The 21,437-nt window shown below is 44.0% G+C and overlaps 2 protein-coding genes across 8 annotated transcripts; one reads left to right on the top strand and one right to left on the bottom strand.

The window, feature by feature from the left end:
- Positions 1-972: 972 nt before the first annotated feature.
- On the bottom strand, positions 973-16,615 carry LOC111833809 (uncharacterized). 7 transcript variants are annotated; one of them, XR_011983367.1, is made up of 24 exons: positions 16,588-16,615; positions 15,971-16,144; positions 15,830-15,882; positions 15,597-15,689; positions 15,385-15,512; positions 15,062-15,211; positions 14,767-14,805; positions 13,635-13,811; positions 13,429-13,519; positions 12,966-13,180; positions 12,746-12,884; positions 12,437-12,639; positions 12,114-12,231; positions 11,687-11,889; positions 10,557-10,674; positions 10,076-10,245; positions 9,658-9,743; positions 9,331-9,455; positions 9,072-9,258; positions 8,298-8,445; positions 8,082-8,175; positions 7,410-7,794; positions 1,601-1,804; positions 973-1,360 (listed from the first exon to the last, which is right to left on the bottom strand). XR_011983367.1 is itself a non-coding variant. In XM_023792421.2 (23 exons), exons 2-23 carry the CDS (start codon positions 16,036-16,038, stop codon positions 7,300-7,302), a joined length of 2,811 nt encoding a protein of 936 aa, XP_023648189.1. In that variant the 5' UTR covers positions 16,039-16,144; positions 16,588-16,614; the 3' UTR covers positions 7,284-7,299. The 7 variants fall into 7 exon arrangements, 5 of the variants coding, with proteins under 5 accessions (XP_023648189.1, XP_072557767.1, XP_023648190.1 ...); XM_023792421.2 differs by lacking the exons at positions 973-1,360; positions 1,601-1,804 and adding an exon at positions 7,284-7,409 and having other exon boundaries at positions 7,699-7,794; positions 16,588-16,614; XM_072701666.1 differs by lacking the exons at positions 973-1,360; positions 1,601-1,804 and adding an exon at positions 7,284-7,409 and having other exon boundaries at positions 7,699-7,794; positions 15,830-15,905; positions 16,019-16,144; positions 16,588-16,612.
- Positions 10,149-20,198, top strand: LOC140579273 (testis-expressed protein 12). The gene is made up of 5 exons (XM_072701667.1): positions 10,149-10,286; positions 16,988-17,069; positions 17,182-17,293; positions 19,323-19,374; positions 19,724-20,198. The coding sequence occupies exons 1-5, from the start codon at positions 10,252-10,254 to the stop codon at positions 19,866-19,868; spliced, it is 426 nt and encodes a 141-aa protein (XP_072557768.1). The 5' UTR covers positions 10,149-10,251; the 3' UTR covers positions 19,869-20,198.
- The last annotated feature ends 1,239 nt before the right edge of the window (positions 20,199-21,437 follow it).

Below are 21,437 nucleotides of genomic sequence, written 5' to 3'. Positions count from 1 at the left end.
AGCAGACCTTCCGGGATCTTTTACAAACAAATGTTACATATTTAGGTCAAACTGGCAGAACCATAGTGCATTACAGCTGTACAGCTGCAAGGAATCAGAAAACAGCCTTCAGGATACAGAAAACGCGTATTCACTGTTTGATAACCTTTATCATCTGGATGAAATGACAGGATAATGTGAAGGCTATTTATATATATATATATATATATATATATATATATATATATATTTATTGTGTGTGTGTGTATACTGCCATGATAATGTGTGTGTGTATACTGCCATGATAATGTGTGTGTGTGTGTGTGTGTGTGTGTGTGTGTGTGTATATATATATATATATATATATATATATATATATATATATATATATATATATATATATATATATATAGATATATATATATATAGATAGAGTTAATTTTGGAAAAAGATCGCATTGAGAGAAAAAAAAAAAAGGTTATAAAAAATTCTTCAATTACATATGAAGAAAGTGCTGCCCTCTACTGGAAAATTAGGGACAACATATAAGAAAAGCTCCGTTTCTGTCCAGTCATCCTCAAGGGGATTGCAGGGGTACAGTATGAGTTAGAAGCTTTAGCTGAGTGCGGACACTCTTAATCGTCATGGTAGCACAAGCAAAAGCTGCTGCTCAATATTCATATATTTATTTCAAGAACTGAATCTCTTCTCACAGATTTTTGCTTATTTTCCAACACGCCTACCTCAGTCACCATGGCCAACCTCTCTACCTCAGTACAGGATGTTATGATGTGTTGTTACTACTACTTTACTTTCTGTAATGCAATCAAAGATTGAACAAATGAGTCCTACTGTGAGATGGACAGTGCCATGATGGGCTGAGGGATGGAGCTCGGGGGGGGGGGGGGGGGCACTGACACCTCCTGTGGTTCAGCATTAGTTCAGTGGGCTTCAGGCAGACATAGAGCTGGGCATGGTTGAGCTTTTCAGATAAACCTGAATTTGCTCCTGAAGAGAAGTTGCCGCTAGGTAGGACTACAAAATTTTGTTGCTGGTATTGTAGTTTGCTTGAGCAGTAAAACATTGTTAAAAATCTTGCACTGCCTTAATAGAAAAACATACTGAAGACATTTCCTTGTAATGGTCCAACACAGCATGTTTTACGCATGTGGTGTTACTTGTACCTTGCAGTTACTGATTGGCTGATTCTAATGGCACTTTCATAAAAGTGTGTCTCTGCCTTCTTGCTGCAAACCATCCTTTTGCGCTGCCCCTCATGCTGCGGGGGAACTAAAGGCCCCCGATGCTTTTGCACCAACGATAAGGCCCCACGTGCATCCCTGACACACTGACCGATCACCCTGGCAACAGCAGCCGCTGTCTATTAGGCATGGAAACATGCACAAGAAAAATAGTATTTGTCAAGAATGCATAGCCACACCTGTAAAACCTCAAAGCAGTTGTCACTCTCATCTTTCATGTTTATTTGTAGGTAAGTCTGGTAGTATGTCACAGGTTTATGCTCCAGTTTGAGATAAATAAGCTAGACCAGCAAGCCTTTTCATTTTAAAACACTGCATCTGTAAGCTGTAGACCAAGTATTATACATAGTATGATTTACCTTGTATGGGTAGCTCCTCTGGTGGTGTGCGTAGTGCTATCAGGTGACCGTGGTCACGTTATCTTTCGTTCCCTTTTACGCTCCACCCCTTGGTGTAACTGAGCCAGCACAGGAGGCTTAGAGGAGGAAGTGACGATCTCTCACAGAGTTCTGGGGACAGCATTACATCCCCTGGCTTCACTCAGGCCACGTCCTGCCACCAGTCTGTGACAGGATATGCTTCATTAACATTATGCCAGAAAATGTTCACCTGAGATTGCATTATAGTACGAGGAGATTCAAGCACATCTACAGAATATGCTTCTCAGAATTATGTGCATATTGGACACGTTCAAGGGCTGCCAGCCAAATCCTGACACAAAGAACTAAGATGAGTTCTTTTGCACAACAGGGACCTCTTGTGGCTGTACATGAGATTCACTAATGTATTGTATTATATGGTGAAAAGGCAAGCAATCAAACAGCTTCGGAATGTTTATTTCAGTGTAAGTGGCTCTTAAAACACTTAAACAGCACCACTTTGGAAGCCACAACTCTCATAACAGTACAATAATTTATGCTCTACATATTTTACTACATTGTTATACTTGCAGCATCACAATTAACTTTGATTTACAGAAAACTAATTGTAAAAGGGTAGTAATCAGGTGTAATGTTTAGTCTTTCATGCAGCAGCGGACCATTTTTGCAGAATAGTTATTCACACATATATACACATGGAGCTCATAGTCACTTGACCCACAAACCTTTCCTTTCTGCCATCTGTCATGGCAAAATTGTGTTTGAAAAATGCTGCCTTAGGTGATGTTTTTATACAAAGTGACTTGCAATCCAATACTGTTGGATTTTTCACCAGAGGCATTCCGATTGCGTACTGTACTGTGATCAGATGTGTTCCGATTGCGTACTGTATTATGTTCAGAGGCATTCCGATTATGTACTATAATGTGCTCAGATGTGTTCCGATTACATGAAGTACTGTGCCACTCAGAGGGGTTCCGATTACATATTGTACTGTTCTCAGAGGCATGTATCATGTAGAAACAGCTGTCAGGGTGACTGTGGGTGTGGTGTCCTTCTGCTGCCATGGTGACTGTGTGGCTGTGGTGTCCTTTTGCTGCCATGGTGACTGTGTGGCTGTGGTGTCCTTTTGCTGCCATGGTGACTGTGTGGCTGTGGTGTCCTTTTGCTGCCATGGTGACTGTGTGGCTGTGGTGTCCTTCTGCTGCCATGGTGACTGTGTGGCTGTGGTGTCCTTCTGCTGCCAAGGTGACTGTGTGGCTGTGGTGTCCTTTTGCTGCCATGGTGACTGTGTGGCTGTGGTGTCCTTCTGCTGCCATGGTGACTGTGTGGCTGTGGTGTCCTTTTGCTGCCATGGTGACTGTGTGGCTGTGGTGTCCTTTTGCTGCCATGGTGACTGTGTGGCTGTGGTGTCCTTTTGCTGCCATGGTGACTGTGTGGGTGTGGTGTCCTTCTGCTGCCAAGGTGACTGTGTGGCTGTGGTGTCCTTCTGCTGCCATGGTGACTGTGTGGCTGTGGTGTCCTTCTGCTGCCATGGTGACTGTGTGGGTGTGGTGTCCTTCTGCTGCCGCCATGGTGACTGTGTGGCTGTGGTGTCCTTCTGCTGCCATGGTGACTGTGTGGCTGTGGTGTCCTTTTGCTGCCGCCATGGTGACTGTGTGGGTGTGGTGTCCTTTTGCTGCCGCCATGGTGACTGTGTGGCTGTGGTGTCCTTTTGCTGCTGCCATGGTGACTGTGTGGGTGTGGTGTCCTTTTGCTGCTGCCATGGTGACTGTGTGGGTGTGGTGTCCTTTTGCTGCCATGGTGACTGTGTGGCTGTGGTGTCCTTTTGCTGCCGCCATGGTGACTGTGTGGTTGTGGTGTCCTTTTGCTGCTGCCATGGTGACTGTGTGGGTGTGGTGTCCTTTTGCTGCTGCCATGGTGACTGTGTGGGTGTGGTGTCCTTTTGCTGCCATGGTGACTGTGTGGCTGTGGTGTCCTTTTGCTGCCGCCATGGTGACTGTGTGGGTGTGGTGTCCTTTTGCTGCCGCCATGGTGACTGTGTGGCTGTGGTGTCCTTTTGCTGCCGCCATGGTGACTGTGTGGCTGTGGTGTCCTTCTGCTGCCATGGTGACTGTGTGGCTGTGGTGTCCTTTTGCTGCCATGGTGACTGTGTGGCTGTGGTGTCCTTCTGCTGCCAAGGTGACTGTGTGGCTGTGGTGTCCTTTTGCTGCCATGGTGACTGTGTGGCTGTGGTGTCCTTCTGCTGCCATGGTGACTGTGTGGCTGTGGTGTCCTTCTGCTGCCATGGTGACTGTGTGGCTGTGGTGTCCTTTTGCTGCCGCCATGGTGACTGTGTGGCTGTGGTGTCCTTTTGCTGCCGCCATGGTGACTGTGTGGCTGTGGTGTCCTTTTGCTGCCATGGTGACTGTGTGGCTGTGGTGTCCTTTTGCTGCCATGGTGACTGTGTGGCTGTGGTGTCCTTCTGCTGCCAAGGTGACTGTGTGGCTGTGGTGTCCTTTTGCTGCCATGGTGACTGTGTGGCTGTGGTGTCCTTCTGCTGCCAAGGTGACTGTGTGGCTGTGGTGTCCTTTTGCTGCCATGGTGACTGTGTGGCTGTGGTGTCCTTCTGCTGCCATGGTGACTGTGTGGCTGTGGTGTCCTTCTGCTGCCATGGTGACTGTGTGGCTGTGGTGTCCTTCTGCTGCCAAGGTGACTGTGTGGCTGTGGTGTCCTTCTGCTGCCAAGGTGACTGTGTGGCTGTGGTGTCCTTTTGCTGCCATGGTGACTGTGTGGCTGTGGTGTCCTTTTGCTGCCATGGTGACTGTGTGGCTGTGGTGTCCTTCTGCTGCCATGGTGACTGTGTGGCTGTGGTGTCCTTTTGCTGCCATGGTGACTGTGTGGCTGTGGTGTCCTTTTGCTGCCATGGTGACTGTGTGGCTGTGGTGTCCTTCTGCTGCCATGGTGACTGTGTGGCTGTGGTGTCCTTCTGCTGCCAAGGTGACTGTGTGGCTGTGGTGTCCTTTTGCTGCCATGGTGACTGTGTGGCTGTGGTGTCCTTCTGCTGCCATGGTGACTGTGTGGCTGTGGTGTCCTTTTGCTGCCATGGTGACTGTGTGGCTGTGGTGTCCTTTTGCTGCCATGGTGACTGTGTGGGTGTGGTGTCCTTCTGCTGCCAAGGTGACTGTGTGGCTGTGGTGTCCTTTTGCTGCCATGGTGACTGTGTGGCTGTGGTGTCCTTCTGCTGCCAAGGTGACTGTGTGGCTGTGGTGTCCTTCTGCTGCCAAGGTGACTGTGTGGCTGTGGTGTCCTTTTGCTGCCATGGTGACTGTGTGGCTGTGGTGTCCTTCTGCTGCCATGGTGACTGTGTGGCTGTGGTGTCCTTCTGCTGCCATGGTGACTGTGTGGGTGTGGTGTCCTTCTGCTGCCATGGTGACTGTGTGGCTGTGGTGTCCTTTTGCTGCCGCCATGGTGACTGTGTGGCTGTGGTGTCCTTTTGCTGCCGCCATGGTGACTGTGTGGGTGTGGTGTCCTTTTGCTGCCGCCATGGTGACTGTGTGGCTGTGGTGTCCTTCTGCTGCCATGGTGACTGTGTGGCTGTGGTGTCCTTCTGCTGCCATGGTGACTGTGTGGCTGTGGTGTCCTTTTGCTGCCATGGTGACTGTGTGGCTGTGGTGTCCTTTTGCTGCCATGGTGACTGTGTGGCTGTGGTGTCCTTCTGCTGCCATGGTGACTGTGTGGCTGTGGTGTCCTTCTGCTGCCATGGTGACTGTGTGGCTGTGGTGTCCTTTTGCTGCCATGGTGACTGTGTGGCTGTGGTGTCCTTTTGCTGCCATGGTGACTGTGTGGCTGTGGTGTCCTTTTGCTGCCATGGTGACTGTGTGGGTGTGGTGTCCTTTTACTACCATGGTGACTGTGTGGTTGTGGTGTCCTTTTGCTGCCATGGTGACTGTGTGGCTGTGGTGTCCTTTTGCTGCCATGGTGACTGTGTGGGTGTGGTGTCCTTTTGCTGCCATGGTGACTGTGTGGGTGTGGTGTCCTTTTGCTGCCATGGTGACTGTGTGGGTGTGGTGTCCTTTTGCTGCCATGGTGACTGTGTGGGTGTGGTGTCCTTTTGCTGCCATGGTGACTGTGTGGGTGTGGTGTCCTTTTGCTGCCATGGTGACTGTGTGGTTGTGGTGTCCTTTTGCTGCCATGGTTACTGTGTGGTTGTGGTGTCCTTTTGCTACCATGGTGACTGTGTGGGTGTGGTGTCCTTTTGCTACCATGGTGACTGTGTGGGTGTGGTGTCCTTTTACTACCATGATGACTGTGTGGTTGTGGTGTCCTTTTGCTGCTATGGTGACTGTGTGGGTGTGGTGTCCTTTTGCTGCCGCCATGGTGACTGTGTGGGTGTGGTGTCCTTTTGCTGCCATGGTGACTGTGTGGTTGTGGTGTCCTTTTGCTAGGCTTCATGCTCTCACTATCACAATCATGTTGTCATGGCTCCAGGCTTAATAGTGTGAGCCCTGCTGTAGTCTGAAGCCACGTCCTAAAGGTGCATAGCATAAGGCTGTTTGCTCCACACAATCAGGCACAAGTGCTGTGAGACAGAAGGGGGATCCGCAGCCTGCCCACACATGACTACAAGCAGAAATACTCCATAGTTATGAAAACTTTAAAGGGTTATAGCATAAAGGCAGGCTGATGGGGCATTTAGTCCCCCTGACTGCACCCCCACAGGAGTAAAGAGAGTTTCTCTATACCAAAGCATGCAGAGCAAACAAACAGCTGAGGGACGATTGCAGATGGTGCGGATATAACAGGGCCTAGGCGCATCATCCACTGCTCTGCACTGCCTTCGTCTGTATACTACAGCCATTGTGCGCTAATAATCTGCAATAAATCTACAACATATAATGCGTATTTAAAGACTAGAGGAATAATGATATCCTTTGCACTCGGTCACAGTGGGGCTGCCGTTTACGTCACACCCACATGCTCAGGTCTGCCCGATGGCCTGCTTTGTTCATGCACCTCCCTTCCATGGATGTGAAATACATACTAGCTTTAACCACAGCAAGTAAGTGTGTAATTATGAAGCACTTGTTCCTATTTAGTAATTCTAACAATCCTGCAGTCAGGCCTATTCTTAATTCACGTTTCCTTCCTGAGGATGTTTTTCTTTTGGTTTCCTCTCGAATCTCTGGCTGAGGACACTGGGCCGCTACCAGGCCTCCGTAAGCCCTCCACTGTCAGTCAGACTTGGTCATTAGTGTTATGTATCTACTGATGAGCCAAAGCATTATAACCACCCCAAGTAAACTGAATAATGGTGACTAACTCTGGGATACATTAGACAGTAACCTAACGTTTGGCACTCATAGCTGACGTGCTGAATGCAGAGCAAAGACTAAACACACATTCAGGACTTTATGAAATAGGTAATCTTTCAAAAGCCTAAGTGCTTTGATACGGCCGTAGCTGGCTCCATCTCAAATACAGAAGCCTCTTAGCTTATGCATTTTTGTGTGGATTTAGCACAAAGTAATGTTTTAAGCTACTTTATTAGTGTAGTTATGCCATTATGTAACTTGTTTTTCAAAGGCAATATTAAATTAGCTGATACCATCAGAAACACTGTAAATATCAGAGTAGACATGCTGTGCAACCTTTGTCAGACAGACCCAAGTATGCAAGAGTGCTCAGAACAAGTGCTTTTATTTGCACTTACGGGTCCCGCCTCTACAAGTTACAAAGATGGACAGGAAGACAAGGGAAGACAGGATGGACATTACAGACAGTAGCATCAGTACGAGTGCCTTCTCACCTGTGGAAAGAGGTTCATGTTGAACAGTCATCAGGTATATGAAGTATCTAGACAGTCCCTTAGATTATCCAGGAACCAACTGATGGCACTCCATGCGATTCACGCTCCTTCCACTCTTCAGCACCCATTTTATCCTTGGATATCTGACATCACTTTGTTTGAGGGTTTTTGAAATTAATACTTTTTGGCCTTTATTTTATTTTATTCTGCCCCCTCCCCAGTATTATACTGGCTAACCATAAGCCACTAAAAGTTGCCTGAGAACCATAGGATTTGCTGAGGTCTTTACCCAGTAGTGCAGTGGAAGCTGGGACTTCAGAAAGCAGCTGGATGGAGCCTGATGTTAACAGGAACTCTGATGGGCCCCTGGATCGGAAGCTTCGCCCTGAAATTCAAGGAATCGATGACATACACTCAGTCAAATCAGGCTTACCACACTACTTGGTTCTTAGCTTTTCCCGTTTCTGAACTCTTCCAAATTCTAGATGATTCCAGGGTGGTGGGGGGGAAGGATGAAGAGAGACTAATATAATTTAGAGCTCAGACAACTAGCCTTTAGCAGATTCAGCAAATACTGTTGTACTGGAATTTTATTTTGCAGTCAAGCTTTCTGTGTAGGATGCAAAAGTAAGAGCGGCCAACATCAAGCTAAGCACTTATTCATCTCCTAACCTCCTCTTTGCTGGTCACGCACACAACGAGCTTTGCAGCCCTTCTTATTGGCAGTCTCCAGCTCACAGATGATGACAGTGCAGTGCAGATATATCTAAGGTAAAAATGGAAGCAAGACCAGCACACACGGATCAATGAAACATATCCACTCCTCAGCATGTGACAGCCTGGCAACGTCCAGCACAAAATCCTCCAACTCCCAGTGGCCATACTCACAGGGTGTCGCAGCAACTCTTGTGAATGGGGGTTGATGAAAGCAAAAGTCTTCATTTCAAAGCGTTTGTAGTGCTGGGGAAAGCGTATCCTTTTACTGAGCCGCACTTTGTGGAAGACCGTTCGGTACTCATCTTCTTTCACATCGCAGCTGAAGAACATGAAGCCTCCATTATAGCCAGTGTATGACAACGGCAGCAGTCCTGCTAGCCTCCATACTTAGAGCAAAAAGCTTTGCAAGACTGATGTAGCAGGTTCATGCAGCCAGGGTTAAGGTGATGAGACCAGGAAAAGGCTGCAAGTGTTGAAAGCAAGTATATACAGGCAACTAATGAAACCTTACTTAGTACAAATCATCGTTTAAACTCAAGTTTAATACTCATGTACAAAGCAATTTGTAAACATAGCTGCAAGCAGTAATGAGGGGGGAAGCAGACTATCAGAGCATATTTACTATGGAAACTTCCTGTCATTTTGTCATGGGTATGGCTATATGCACTCACAGCAGATTTCATGCTGGTTCACTTCATGTTTGGTTGCTTTGCCATCCAATTTTGTTGGATGACAGTGGCCATATTGTTTACCCTGACTTTTGGTCAAAACCCTCTGTAGATGACACATATCAAATTTGGTGGTAATAGGATCAACGAACTAGGACTAATTTGCAAAAGTAGGTTTTTAAAAAAATTCTAAGTAGAGGAAAATCCAATATGGTGGACTTTAACACCAATACTGCACACATTTTTAACATGTATCATTTTTCAGTTAAGTAGGTACCCATCTTTGATGAGGAACCAGGTGTTGCGGTGTTTAGGCTCAGGGGTTGGTGTCGCCCAGCAGTCCTGCAGGTGGAGCTCCACTTGGGGGTCCACACTCTGCATGCCCACCTCCACTCGTACTGGCTGCTGTAACCACTGCAGCACTGGGTACTCGCCAGTCTGGTACGCCACTGAAAAAGCCTCATCTGTGCATGAAGGACAGGCTGGCATCACAGATCAGGGCGAGCGGGTGGTGTAGCTACAGCCAGGAGACTCACCTTTCATGATGTTCATGTGGAACTGGAAGTTCCCCTGGGCTTGGGCTAGGGGAACGCCAAGTCTATGACGTTTACTACTTTTTGACGACAACACAGGGATCCTGTAGTAGCACACTAGGGTGGACCTACACCGGTAAGATCAAGTAAAACCTTAGTCAATATTGTTTTTGGCCAGAATACCACATTCAGCTATTGTTCTTTTCACAAGGTAAAAACAAAAAACGAAAAGGTCCGAACTGAACCATGGATTTAGAGAATCGTTATACCCCATATATAGAGAAACATAAATTTTCACATGAACACTAGTTTGTGGATAGTTTTACTCACTCAAATTTGAGGTATTCTGGTGTATCTTTTGCCAGTGACTTCTCATTATGGACTTTATTTTCATACACTGCGACATCGCCCTGAACCTGTAGTGGAGATGGCTGATAAATCAAATGTCACATTGAGTAGTGGCCAGTGGGCCTGAATACGGAGTCTGGACAGCCTCTTCACTTAGTACAAGCTGGATGGGCAAAGGCTGAATGCCTGTGCTTCCAACAGGACACCATGCATTCTCTTCAAGGGACATTTACTTCAGCCATGTACAGACCCTTGGGCTCATTGCAAAGCAAATATAATGATCTACTTCAACTCACCCGTATTATGTAGTAGGTAACCTTGCTCAAAAGAAATGGAGAGGAAATAGGATATCAGCAATGTTCAGAAGCAGTATGAGCATTAAGAGACATGGCAGACTAACCCGCTTGACTGTCCCACAGGTGTCGACAGTGAAGACGAATGAGACCTTTCCATAGGAGATCTCAGATGGCTGACAAGTGGGGTCCAGCAGCGTGAGGAGCTCCAGTCTTGCCGTCGGGGAAGAAGAAACCCTCACACCTTCTACCTTCACCACACCTTCCACTGAGCATGCTGTGAATGAGGAGGAGAACAAAAAGAATGAAACTGGACAGGTAGGACCAAGTCAGACAGGCCTGGGTGGGGAGATTTGGATGCTTTTGGAGGAGAAAACATTCCACAGCAATGTGCAGCAGAATGACGACAATTAAACAAATCCCCACACACGATCTTCAATTCGAAGAATAAACACCTTAAAAGTACACGACCCACTTACAGTGTACTGCAAATAGTGAAGTAGGAGGGAACATAAGTTTGGAGAATCGTTGTTTGTTAATGGAAGAACTGAAGCGCCAATGCTTTATGGTCAAGCCGGTGTCACATACTCAGTTCATGGGCAGGTGGGAAGGAGCAGGCCTGATGCGACCACACCTTCACCTCCCCAGTGCTCCGGTCCCGGAAGGCCACAGCCAACAGTAGAATCTGCTCTTGTTCACCCACACTCTGAAAACACAGTTTTGATAGGCTGATCATGCACACATATACACTATATGGACAAAAGTATTGGAACACCTGGCCATTACATTCCATTTCAATCCAGAGTCATCAATATGGAGCTGGTCCCAGCTTTGTAGTTATAAAAGCTGCCACTCTTCTGGGAAGGCTTTCCACAAGATTTTGGAGTGTGTCTGCGTGAAATTTTGCCCATTCATCCAGAAGAGCATTTGTGAGGTCAGGCACCGATGTTGGATGTGAAGGCCAGACTCTCAATCTCGGATCAAATTCATCCTAAAGGTGTTTGATAGGGTTGAGGTCAGGGCTCTGTGTGGGCCACCCAACTTCTTCCACCCCAAACTCACCCAACCGTGTCTTTATGGACCTTGCTTTGTGCACTGAGGCACAGTCAAGATGGAAAAGGAAAGGACCTTCACTAAAAAGTTCACAAAGTTGGAAACATAGAATTAGAAAAATGTCTAGAAATGCTCACAAACAACTTGGGATGAACTAGAACAGAGTAGTTATTCTGTGGAAAACAAAAGATCAAAATGTTGGCCAGATTTAATAAGAATCAAATGTGTTGCAGGTTGTACGAGTAAAATATAAAGAAAAGGCTGTGTTGCATTTTTAATCGTGATCAATCCACCCCCCAATAACTAACATCCTCCATTGTTTTTGTATGCCGGTGTAGCTTTGTACGGAATTGTGTGAAGTTTAACCTGCAAAATGTTTAAGTCAGCCATGCTTATTTAGTATAAGGTCCCAATTCCTGGTGTGTGGTGTGAAAGCAACACACAAAACTGGCCAGGAGTCCCCAATCAAGACAACCCAGGGACCATGTTCCAGAACTTCTGTGCGAAAGAGTCTACTCTTGTGAAGCCAACTTTGGCTTTCAAAAAACTAATTTGAAAGTCACAGGTTACACTGCAAGCTATGATGGCACTTGCATTATTACTTTGTTCGTGACATTTAGGTAGATTCTTCAGACCAAAAGACAGTAATGCAGGGAATGGCCCACCTTGTGCAAAAGGTCAGGTGAGTCTTGGTTGACACAGAATTGATAGTGCCTTGCTAGACTTTGTGAGGACTGAAGATCATTACTCCTGTTGAGTGTGAAGGGGGAGTCCCAGACGTAGAAAAGCCACAAATGGTCTGCAGTACCACTGGTGACGTTGAAGCACACTGCCTGGCTGTAACAGTAACCCTCCAACCTCGGCAAAACTGACAAGCCATTAACAACGAGGCAAAAATCAGGACCACAGGCAAGTTATCACAAGAGAAACCAAAAACACTCAATGAATAGTCATTCTTGCATGTCCTTTTTGGCGTTGTTAACCAAAAAGCAAAAAGGTTTCCTTGAGAACAGAGTATACACACTGAAAGGAATGAAAGTAATCTGTGGGGGGGGGGGGGGAGCAATGACCGCCACAAAAGTAAAGACTGACCAATATCTTCATGGATATATATGTACTCCTCCCCCTCCACAATGAGCTCCTCATCATCTGGGTTCAGGAACACCAGGGTGGGTTTAATTGAGTACTGGGAGGTGAGGCCACCGAGATACTGGGAAGAAGGGAACACACATGGTCAAGGATAAATGTGCTTCAGTCAGGTATGAATCAGTTACATGTTCGATATCTTATTCTAGGTCCCCCACAATAGAAACGAAATATCAGCTTCTTAGATCTTGGCATTTTAAAAATCTAACATCAGACAGATCTTCCACGTAACAGACGTTTTAGTAGAACTGGGCCTTAAAAGTGCTCACCTTCTGTGGAATCCACTGGCTTGCAAAGTGGGTGAGAAGTGACACGTAATAGAAATTATCCTCCAAGAGCAGGTATGGCTCGAGGCCATCCTGGGCTTCATCGGGACTCTGGAAAAACACTCCATCCACTGATACAGCAAGCAGACTGTAGGTGAGTGGCACTGGGCCGTATGTGACCTTGAATGCCTTCTCCGTCACTGATACTGCAAAGAAAGTTTACGCTGGTTATAAATGCCCTACAGCACACTCTGGGTCCAAGAAGGAAGTGCAGACAGTAATGGAATGGATCAAATTGTAATACATGCTTGCCTGTGAAGGTTGGGTCCCGTTGTTGCAAACGACAGGAATGGGAAGGGATATGGATGATGGCTCGGCCAAGCTGCCCGTCCGTTTGGGTCGTCCACGTGAGGTCTAGGGCCAGGTGATGCCGATTCACACTGATGTTGGCCTTCCACACAAGGACATGAACATAAAACACACTGCATTGTCTCAAGTCATTTTCTGGCATCACAGACCCTTCTTCACTTACCATGTCTGTCAGTGGGTTAGCCACCAAAGCATAGGAAAGCTGTACATCCTGCTTCTTAAGTGAGGGGGTAAATCCCTGGGTAACCATTTCCTCCTGGGAGAGGGTCACCCCATCGAGCTGCAATCTCAGAGCCTGAAGCTGCACTTCTTTCCTGAGGGCTTGAAGGGGGAGGCTGGCCGTCGACACAACACGTCCATCCTGACACATCACCAGGACTGTAAGCACAACAGACTTCTTGTGTGGTTTATAGATGTCAAAGCCTCTTTCTGCAAAAGCTGATCTTCGAGGTAAAGTTGGTTGTTCAAACTGACAATCAGTTGTTGTTAGTCTTCTTGTAACTAAGGTAAACACTTGACCCTAGTCAGGCATTGAACATCACTAACAGACAGACTCCTGAAGTGCTTGGATCTTAAGAATCAAATCAGCACACTTGATGAGAAAGTAAATATGTAGGTAAGCTCACCAACAGGGCACTGAGCACTCATGTTATACTGAAAGGCGTCCTTTTGCTTGACCACTAGGTGGTACTCTACTGTTCGGTAGCCACGGTGACCCTGCAGAGACCACAATAACAGTCCCAATGCTTCACTTTCTCCACTGTAACATTTGGACGGATGCATGAAAACACACCATTCAAAAGTCCTACTTCCCCACAGTCTGTGAACCCACCTCTTTTTCCCTGGAGATGATCCGGCTGCTAAGTGGAACCCGTACAGTGATGCGGCTCGCTGGCTGGTCAACACGCAGCCAAATACCATGAGCTGACATCCATGCCAGATTGCGGGTCACAGTTTTACCACCTGGCACCCGAATGTCAAAGCGTTGTTGACTCTCATTGCCAAGTTCCTGCATTGCAATACATCCAGATGATGAAATTTTTAATTTTTTTTAGACCAGTTATGCAACGTTGTTAATGCCTGGATAAGTATGAATTACTTGGTAAACCCTGAAGTACAGTTTCACCACACACATTTGTTTCTGGCAAATCCACATTTTATTATTACTAGTATGCATTTACCAGAAGCAAAATTATACCCATTTATACTGCTGGTTAGAGCTGGGTGATAGATAAAATATCACCACATGATTATGACAGAAAGTCAGAGGGCGATGAAGTAACCATCCTACTTACATAATTTGTACACACACACACACCTTCATTTTAAAAAGGTCAGTTAATTGTTCCAAGGGAATTTTAAACAAAAAAGGAGCATTGATAAAGAAATTACTTGAACTATATCATGATAATTATTGATTGGTTTAAATACAGCACACACACACACAATCCCAACCCTCCATTTGTTACCCATCACAAATTATTTTGCCATATTGCTCAGCCTGTCCTTACTCACTGAAGGCACAGCGGGGAGACAAGCGCAGGAGTCCAGGAATATAGGAAACTCAGGGTTTATTAAAGGGACGACAATCAGGAGCACAGGAAACATTAGTGACGTTAAGACGTTAATGACCAGACTGGGGAAACATACTCTAACACTGACTTAAATACAAGACTAATTAGATACAGCTGGTAACACAGGGATTGCACATGAGGTAGCAAGGGGGGCATGGCACACAGGAGGACCGGCACGAGCAGGGCATGACACAGCCCTACTGCTGCAGGTTAAAAACAGTGTGTAGGCCCCATCCGGAACTTAACCAGCAGTGGTCATGATTCTGACATTTTGTTCCTGCAATTTCCTACTTGATTATAAACACAAGCAGTCATGTAAAAGCATAATATAAGGGCCTGACCCTTTCACTGGCTGAAAGCATAATGAAATGTGATGGTGAAGGTCTTTACCTTGGATTTGTCAGATGATCCTTGCAATGGCTGGGAAACCTATGGAAAGTTAATCATATCAAAATGTTTTTAAACAGCAGAAAATTACAGTCCAATGACCATGACAGTTTTAGGCCATGCAATGCATTGGTAGTAAATTTCAAGAAAAAAAAAACACTTCAGTTACTAAAAGGTAGGCTATAAACTGCTTCCTTTACCCTCATAAGACAAATATTTGTTATTTCCTTGCTAATAACTTTTTAAGAGGAGAAATATGAAATGAATGTCAAAGTTAGAACAGTGTAAAGTGACTGACCTCAATATAAGCTTCTTCACACACCACTCTGTGCTCACTGCTAGGCTTGTATGGGCAAGAGAAGTGCATGTGCTCAGTGGCTGCGGGCCAAGAAAGGTCACTGGGCACATACAGCACACTGACAGAGATTCGCAGGAGTTTGCTTGGTTTCTGCGGCAATAAACAAACATGCCACTGGTCACTTACCCACAAGTCAATTTTAGTCGGTTACCAAAAATTCAATACACTAACTCCAAGTAACAAGGCCTAGCATTGTTCAACTTTTACACAAAAAGCTTTAAATAAATAACATTATAAACCACCCTTTTTTAAAGGTATCATACCTGTAGATACATGTGACAGGCCGTAAGGGAGACCCAAAAGTCCAGACCTCCGTTATAATTAACTAGCAATTTATAGCCGCATCTAGCATTCATATGCGCAGAAAGGGCATGTGCAGTGTATTTACGATCTGCGTTTTGAAAAAAGAAAAAACAAAGTCAATGACGTAATTCAACTTGTTTACATGCCTCGCACTGTAATTAGAAAAACCCACCTCGTACAAACAACGTTACGTTGTTGACATCAGTGAAGGGCTTGAATATTTCTATTTTAAGACTTTCGGTGAGACAATACTCTCGCATGTTATCTGTAAAGACAATCCATATAAAACGTTAAATTCAATCAAAAGCATCGAGGCCAGGCCAGGGGCGGTAAAAGAAGCACACTGGCATAAACTTCACAGTTTCCCGTATGACATTTACGGAAACACATTGGCAAAAAGCCCACCTGACAGCTGCAGTACTTCTTTGGCAAAGATGCAGCTCGCCAAAAGGATGATACTAGAAGAATAAATGAAAGACCTGAGTGGGGAAAAAAGAGTGATGTGTTTAACTTTTGGATAGCAGTAAAACAGCCGCTGCAGGGTACCTGTGGAGGATCGATTCCATTTCAAAATGCTCAGAGAAAAACTTAACTTTGTAATGCAAAAAATACATTTCCTCGTCGCACGTGGCCCGAATCGCCACCTGTGTTCAACTGAGATTAATGGGCTTGCGCTATATTGGATCGAATGGCCTCTTCAATTAGTTCATAACTGTGTGTCTGTGTGTAAAAGGAAAAAATCCGTTTCGTTAAGGTAATTATTTTACATATATACAAATAATTCTTTACATGTATGATTTTATTAACGCGATGACAATTCGGACAGGACTTGTATTACTGAAAGACCCCGTGTTCGCTGAAATACCGAAGATAATTTGCTCTTGGATCTTTAATCTGTTGCTTGTAAAAAAATCCAACGCCGCCTTAAATCGGAATTCCGACTCGTGAAGTCGGAGGAACCTTTGCAGCCCCTCCCTCAGAATGCACGATGGCTGCGCCCTTTACCAACAGAAGTTAAAGCAGTAGTTTTATACTGTTTATTGTGACTTTCATCTTATTTGTGTCTCATTAAATCGGTCATACAGTATTGCCCAACTACGTATTGCTACTGTGTTTTATGCGCAAAATACTAACATAATGAGTCATCAACTGATATTACTAACAATGGCAAAAAAATTAACGTGGGTAGAACTACGGGCTGTTTCAGAAAGCAGACTTTCTTGTTTTGCCGGATCTACACTACAAAAACTATGCAGCATGGCACGTCACGTGACTGGGCACGCGAGTGTCCGTTACGCGTAATTCCGTGTGAGTACGAAAGTGGAAAACGATCCGAAGTAGCCTACCTAAATTGCCTACTTCAAAAAATAAATTATAGAAATGTAAAGTGGTGTTGTATTATTGATGAAACTGTATCAATTACAAATATGTAAATGTGGATACGTATTTTCTCTCTCTTCCGGTGTTATTTTGAAGCAGTGTCCATGCAAATTAATGCAAATTAAATGGTCGAATCAAGATTAGAAATGGTAAATAATGAATTATTTCTTTTTTCGTCTACAGGTGCCTTTTGCCTCAAATGGCAGGAAAGAGAACGACGTTCAGAGAGCAAACGATGGATACTATAAGAACCAGAATAAAAGAGGTCTGGGACTGAAACGAAATTTCTGGAAAAATCTTAGAAAGTAAAGTTGTACGCGAATGTGATGTGATGCCGGGTAAAGTGGTTTAATCTGACCGTTTGAAACAATTTACAGACTATGGAATCATCCATACATTCTGAAAATCCTCCATCAAAGAAGAATAAAGTCACATCTGATGTAGCGCCTACTTTGAACATATTTGATGGTTTTGAAGCTCTCATTCCAGGTAAGCAGTATACACATTCAACCGCACGTCAATAAGGTCCTTCCAACAGGGGCGTACTTACAGATGAAAGGATAGGGGAGCTGGGGGGTCGGGGCATGGCGAACTTATGTAAAAAGTTATTCATGATTTCAGCTAATACATACATATTTAATTGGGGGACTAAAAAAGCGCCCCCCTAAAATATACCTAACAACACCCTTACCGTCCATTATTTATGCATGTTCTTAAAACGTTCTGAGGGTTAATGACTGTCCTATGCAAATTAGGCTTCATCTGCCAAGTATCTTGGATAATTTTTCTTAATTCATATGCTCTGAATAATTTCCTGTAATTACACTTCTTATCCATGTGCTGTGGCAATATGAACTAGGCCTGCAATGTGTGACATTAATATCAACATTAGCAACGCAAAGACCACAATAATCAGCTGGATTGGGACGAGGTTTGGGTTTTTATTTTTTCATACCATCATAACTTCCAGAGATTACATCTGGGAGTTGTTGAATTGAATAATTAATTGCCAGAAGTGCTGTTTTTAATTCAGCAGTTATAATTTAGGGGTGGAGTGTAGGGCTGCCGTGATTAGTTGATGTAGGCGATGACGTGATGCTGAAAATCCGTCAACATCAATATTTTTAATCGATGCATTGTTTAAAAAATTATTTTAATTACATTACCTTTATGATTTCTAAAATGCTTCAGTTCATTATAACAAATGTTTTTCTTCAATATCACTACATAATTGTGAGAGCAGTTCTAATTATCGCAAAAAAAACCCTCAATATTTAGGCATACTACTAATCTGCTTAATTAATTATGGGCGAAAATAATGTCCGTATAGTGCAGAAAATCCGTCGTTCATTACCTAAAGTGCTGCAATGACATACAGTTTGTTGTCAAAATAAAATAACTTAAACTGTCAATTTAAATTTCTGGAGGAAAATTAATCATTTAGATTAATCGACCATTCTGTAAAATAGTCGATCGATTAATTAATAGAAAAATAGTCGTTAGTAGCAGCCCTAGTGGAGTGTGGTTCAGTAAGCTAAGCCTCTATGTCTGTGATTAGAAGGTTTCCGGTTCCAGCTAGTCTTTGGCAGAATAGTCACATATCTGAGGGCCTTTGAGCAAGGCATTTAACCCCTAGCTCCCTAGGCACCAGAAGGTGGCTGGTGGCTGGCCTTTGCTGTGACCTCGAAGTTTGCTCTGCATATGGAGATCAAAGTGGGGTGAAGTGAAAAGAAAGTTTCCCCATGGGGATTACTAAAGTATCAATATTCTGATTCATCATTTCATTTATTGGAGCACACAACTTGCATACTTTAAATACACATTATTACAACTGTTATAGAGTCATTTAACAAAACTGAAGTGAATTTAAATGGAAACTAAACAGACAGTAAAAGCACAACAAACTATGGTATGTTATATATTTACATTCCACTAGCGTTTGATGCTAACGTAAAAGTGATTCTTACAGACGTGCCAGTGAAAATTAGCACGTGCTAAATCATAATGTACACCGTGTAAAACCAAAGAGACATTTATCGTTCATATCACTGTCACTCAACAATGCCTTTACTGTGTTGTCCTGTCCTGTAAATTGCACTCGTGTAGTCCTGTGTTATTTCTGCTCTTTTTTGTGCACTATGGCTCTGAAGGAACAATGTTTTGTTTCACTATATACTGTGTATGTGGGTGAAATGACAAACAAACCTACTTGAATTGACTTGTTGGCACTGCTTAGCATCTGTTGGCAGCAGCAGTTTATTTGACCAACTCCACTGGTAGATAATGACAACTTCAGTTTGGCTCTAGGGTATTTTGGGTGAATTTTCAATTACTTTTTATGTTTATTGCAAAAAAATAAAATCACAATGTGAATTTTTGCTATACCATTCAGCCTTCATGGAAATTTTGCTCTCTTGTTTGAACCATTTCCCCCCAAAACTCTGAAGCCTAGTAAATTCCATTTATCTTTAAATTTTGTAGGATTGCGGTTCTGAAAGATCTTTTTCATGTATAACAGGTGCAAATAAGGAAGTTGGCATGTTGCTGTCAGACTTTGCAAAAGTCATGAGGTAAGTGATACATTTCTTTAATAAATTTGCCAAATGAAGTGTATGTGCTAAATCTTCATATTTCCAAATACGAAATGCACTGCCATCTTTTCAACTTGAAATTTTTCAATTCTGTCCACATACCGTAGGAACATGTTTTTAATTAGTAACGCCAACATGGTGTTATGCGACATAAGTCCACTACACAAGTGAACTATGCATACACCATGACAACACATGTTGCAAAGTCATAATTATCGATGACCAGTTATGTACAGTATACTATCATCTTCTTTTTCATTCTGTGAATTGTCAGATGAATGTGATGGTCAACACATAACATTACAGCACAGGCTTGTTTGTCCTATAGAGAAAGGTCTGAATTGGGTGCCTCTCAGGTAAGGGAATTGGAAGACATTGTAAAAGAGGCCCGAGGCATAGAATCCCATCTGAGGGAGAAGAAGGAGCAGCTGAGGCGTTCTCTGGCTGTTATCTCAGACAAGCTGCAGGGGTAGCCTCTGCTGTACTTGTCTGCATTTTTGTATTTTTTACAAAGACATTATACTGAAATATTCTGATTTTCAAGAAATGTGATATAAGGATATGTTTGTATATAATATAGCCAGGACATGTTTTTGTTCATTTCAGTCTTGTACATATGTCCCAGAAATTGTTATATTTTCATTTATCCTAAATGGGACATATTACCATGTTAACATAGATAATTTGTCTTGTAATTGATCTGGTATTGTTTTGAAATGGTGACTGAATGTCAAATGTGGAGTTTGCTTTTATAGAAAGGTGTGTATAGGTGTAATTAAAGGACATTCATGCATTGGTTATAATACATGTATTATTTTGGCTTGCATGTATCCTGTTCATAAAAAGGTTAATATAAAAAAAACGCACCATGGCTCACAGTTAAGCTGGGGGCATACTTCAAATTCATTTTAATAAAGGAGACGGCTCTTTTAAAATGGAAGTCGCTCTCTTTAGTGGCCACTATTGGTTTAATACTAGTAGCAGACCAGACAGGGAAGCAAACAATTTACTACATTCATGGTTAAGACATTTATACACAAATATAAGTAGTAATTTACCCTGTTTAAAGTGCAGTGCAGTGCAAAGCTTTAAGGGTAAATCATTGAGGTAGTTAAGAAACTCTTCAGGGGTGGATGAGATTTTCCATGAATTCTTGAAGGCTTTGGATATTGTTGGGCTGTATCGATTGACATGCATCTTCAACAGGGATGGTGTCTTTGGATTGGCAGACTGAGGTGGTGGTCCCAATCTTTAACAAAATGGACCGGAGGATGTGTTCCAACATCAGGATGATCACACTCCTCAGCCTCCCTGGGAAGGGCTATGCTGGGGTACTGGAGAGGAAGGTCCATCCGTTGGTCAATCCTTAGACTCTGGGAGCAATGTGGATTCTATCCTGGTCGTGGGATACTGGACCAGCTCTTTACCCTCACAAGCATACTGGAGGGTTGTTGCCTGACCAGTCTATATGTGTTGTGGATTTGAATATGGTATATGACCATTTCCCTCAGGGGGTCCTGTGGGGTTTTTTCAGGAGCATGGGGTGTAGGACTTACTGCTATGACCGAATAGGTCTCTGTATAACCAGAGTGAGAGTTTGCTTCGCATTGCTGACCCTTTCTCACCCATTCTGGTAATAACTTTTATGGACAGAATTTCTAGGTTCTGCTGAGAGGTGGAGGGGTTCAGTTTGGTGACTTTAGGATCACATCTTTGGTTTATGTAGATGATGTGGTCCCGTTCGTTTAATCTAGATGTAACTTCCAGTGTGCATTGGGGCAGTATGAAGCGACTGGGATGAGGACAGCACCTCCAAGTCTGAGATCACGGTTCTCAATCAGAAGAGGGTGGATTATCTCCTCTGGGTTAGGGATGACTTACTGCCTGAAGTGGATAAGTTTCAGTATCTCAGGTTCTAGTTCATGAATGAGGGAAGAATGGAGTGAGAGATCGACAGCCAGTTTGGTGCAGCATCAGCAGTTATGCGGACATTGTTCTGGTCTGTTGTGGTGAAGAGAGGGCTGAGCTGGAAGGGGAACCTA

This window comes from Paramormyrops kingsleyae, chromosome 17, assembly GCF_048594095.1.
Source record: "Paramormyrops kingsleyae isolate MSU_618 chromosome 17, PKINGS_0.4, whole genome shotgun sequence".
NCBI classification, from domain to species: domain Eukaryota; kingdom Metazoa; phylum Chordata; class Actinopteri; order Osteoglossiformes; family Mormyridae; genus Paramormyrops; species Paramormyrops kingsleyae.
This window is presented reverse-complemented; position numbering and strand designations above follow the sequence as displayed.

Bases quoted from the DNA above. Each gene is read 5' to 3' on its own strand.
- LOC140579273 (XM_072701667.1), top strand. From the start codon at position 10,252: ATGAGGAGGAGAACAAAAAGAATGAAACTGGACAG. The intron at 10,287-16,987 runs GTAGGACCAAGT...TTTCGTCTACAG, and splicing joins AAAAGAATGAAACTGGACAG to GTGCCTTTTGCCTCAAATGG. The intron at 19,375-19,723 runs GTAAGTGATACA...TTTGTCCTATAG, and splicing joins GACTTTGCAAAAGTCATGAG to AGAAAGGTCTGAATTGGGTG.
- LOC111833809 (XM_023792421.2), bottom strand. From the start codon at position 16,038: ATGTATTTTTTGCATTACAAAGTTAAGTTTTTCTCTGAGCATTTTGAA. The intron at 15,690-15,829 runs GTGGGCTTTTTG...TTGTCTTTACAG, and splicing joins AGAAGTACTGCAGCTGTCAG to ATAACATGCGAGAGTATTGT. The intron at 15,513-15,596 runs GTGGGTTTTTCT...TTCAAAACGCAG, and splicing joins CGTAACGTTGTTTGTACGAG to ATCGTAAATACACTGCACAT.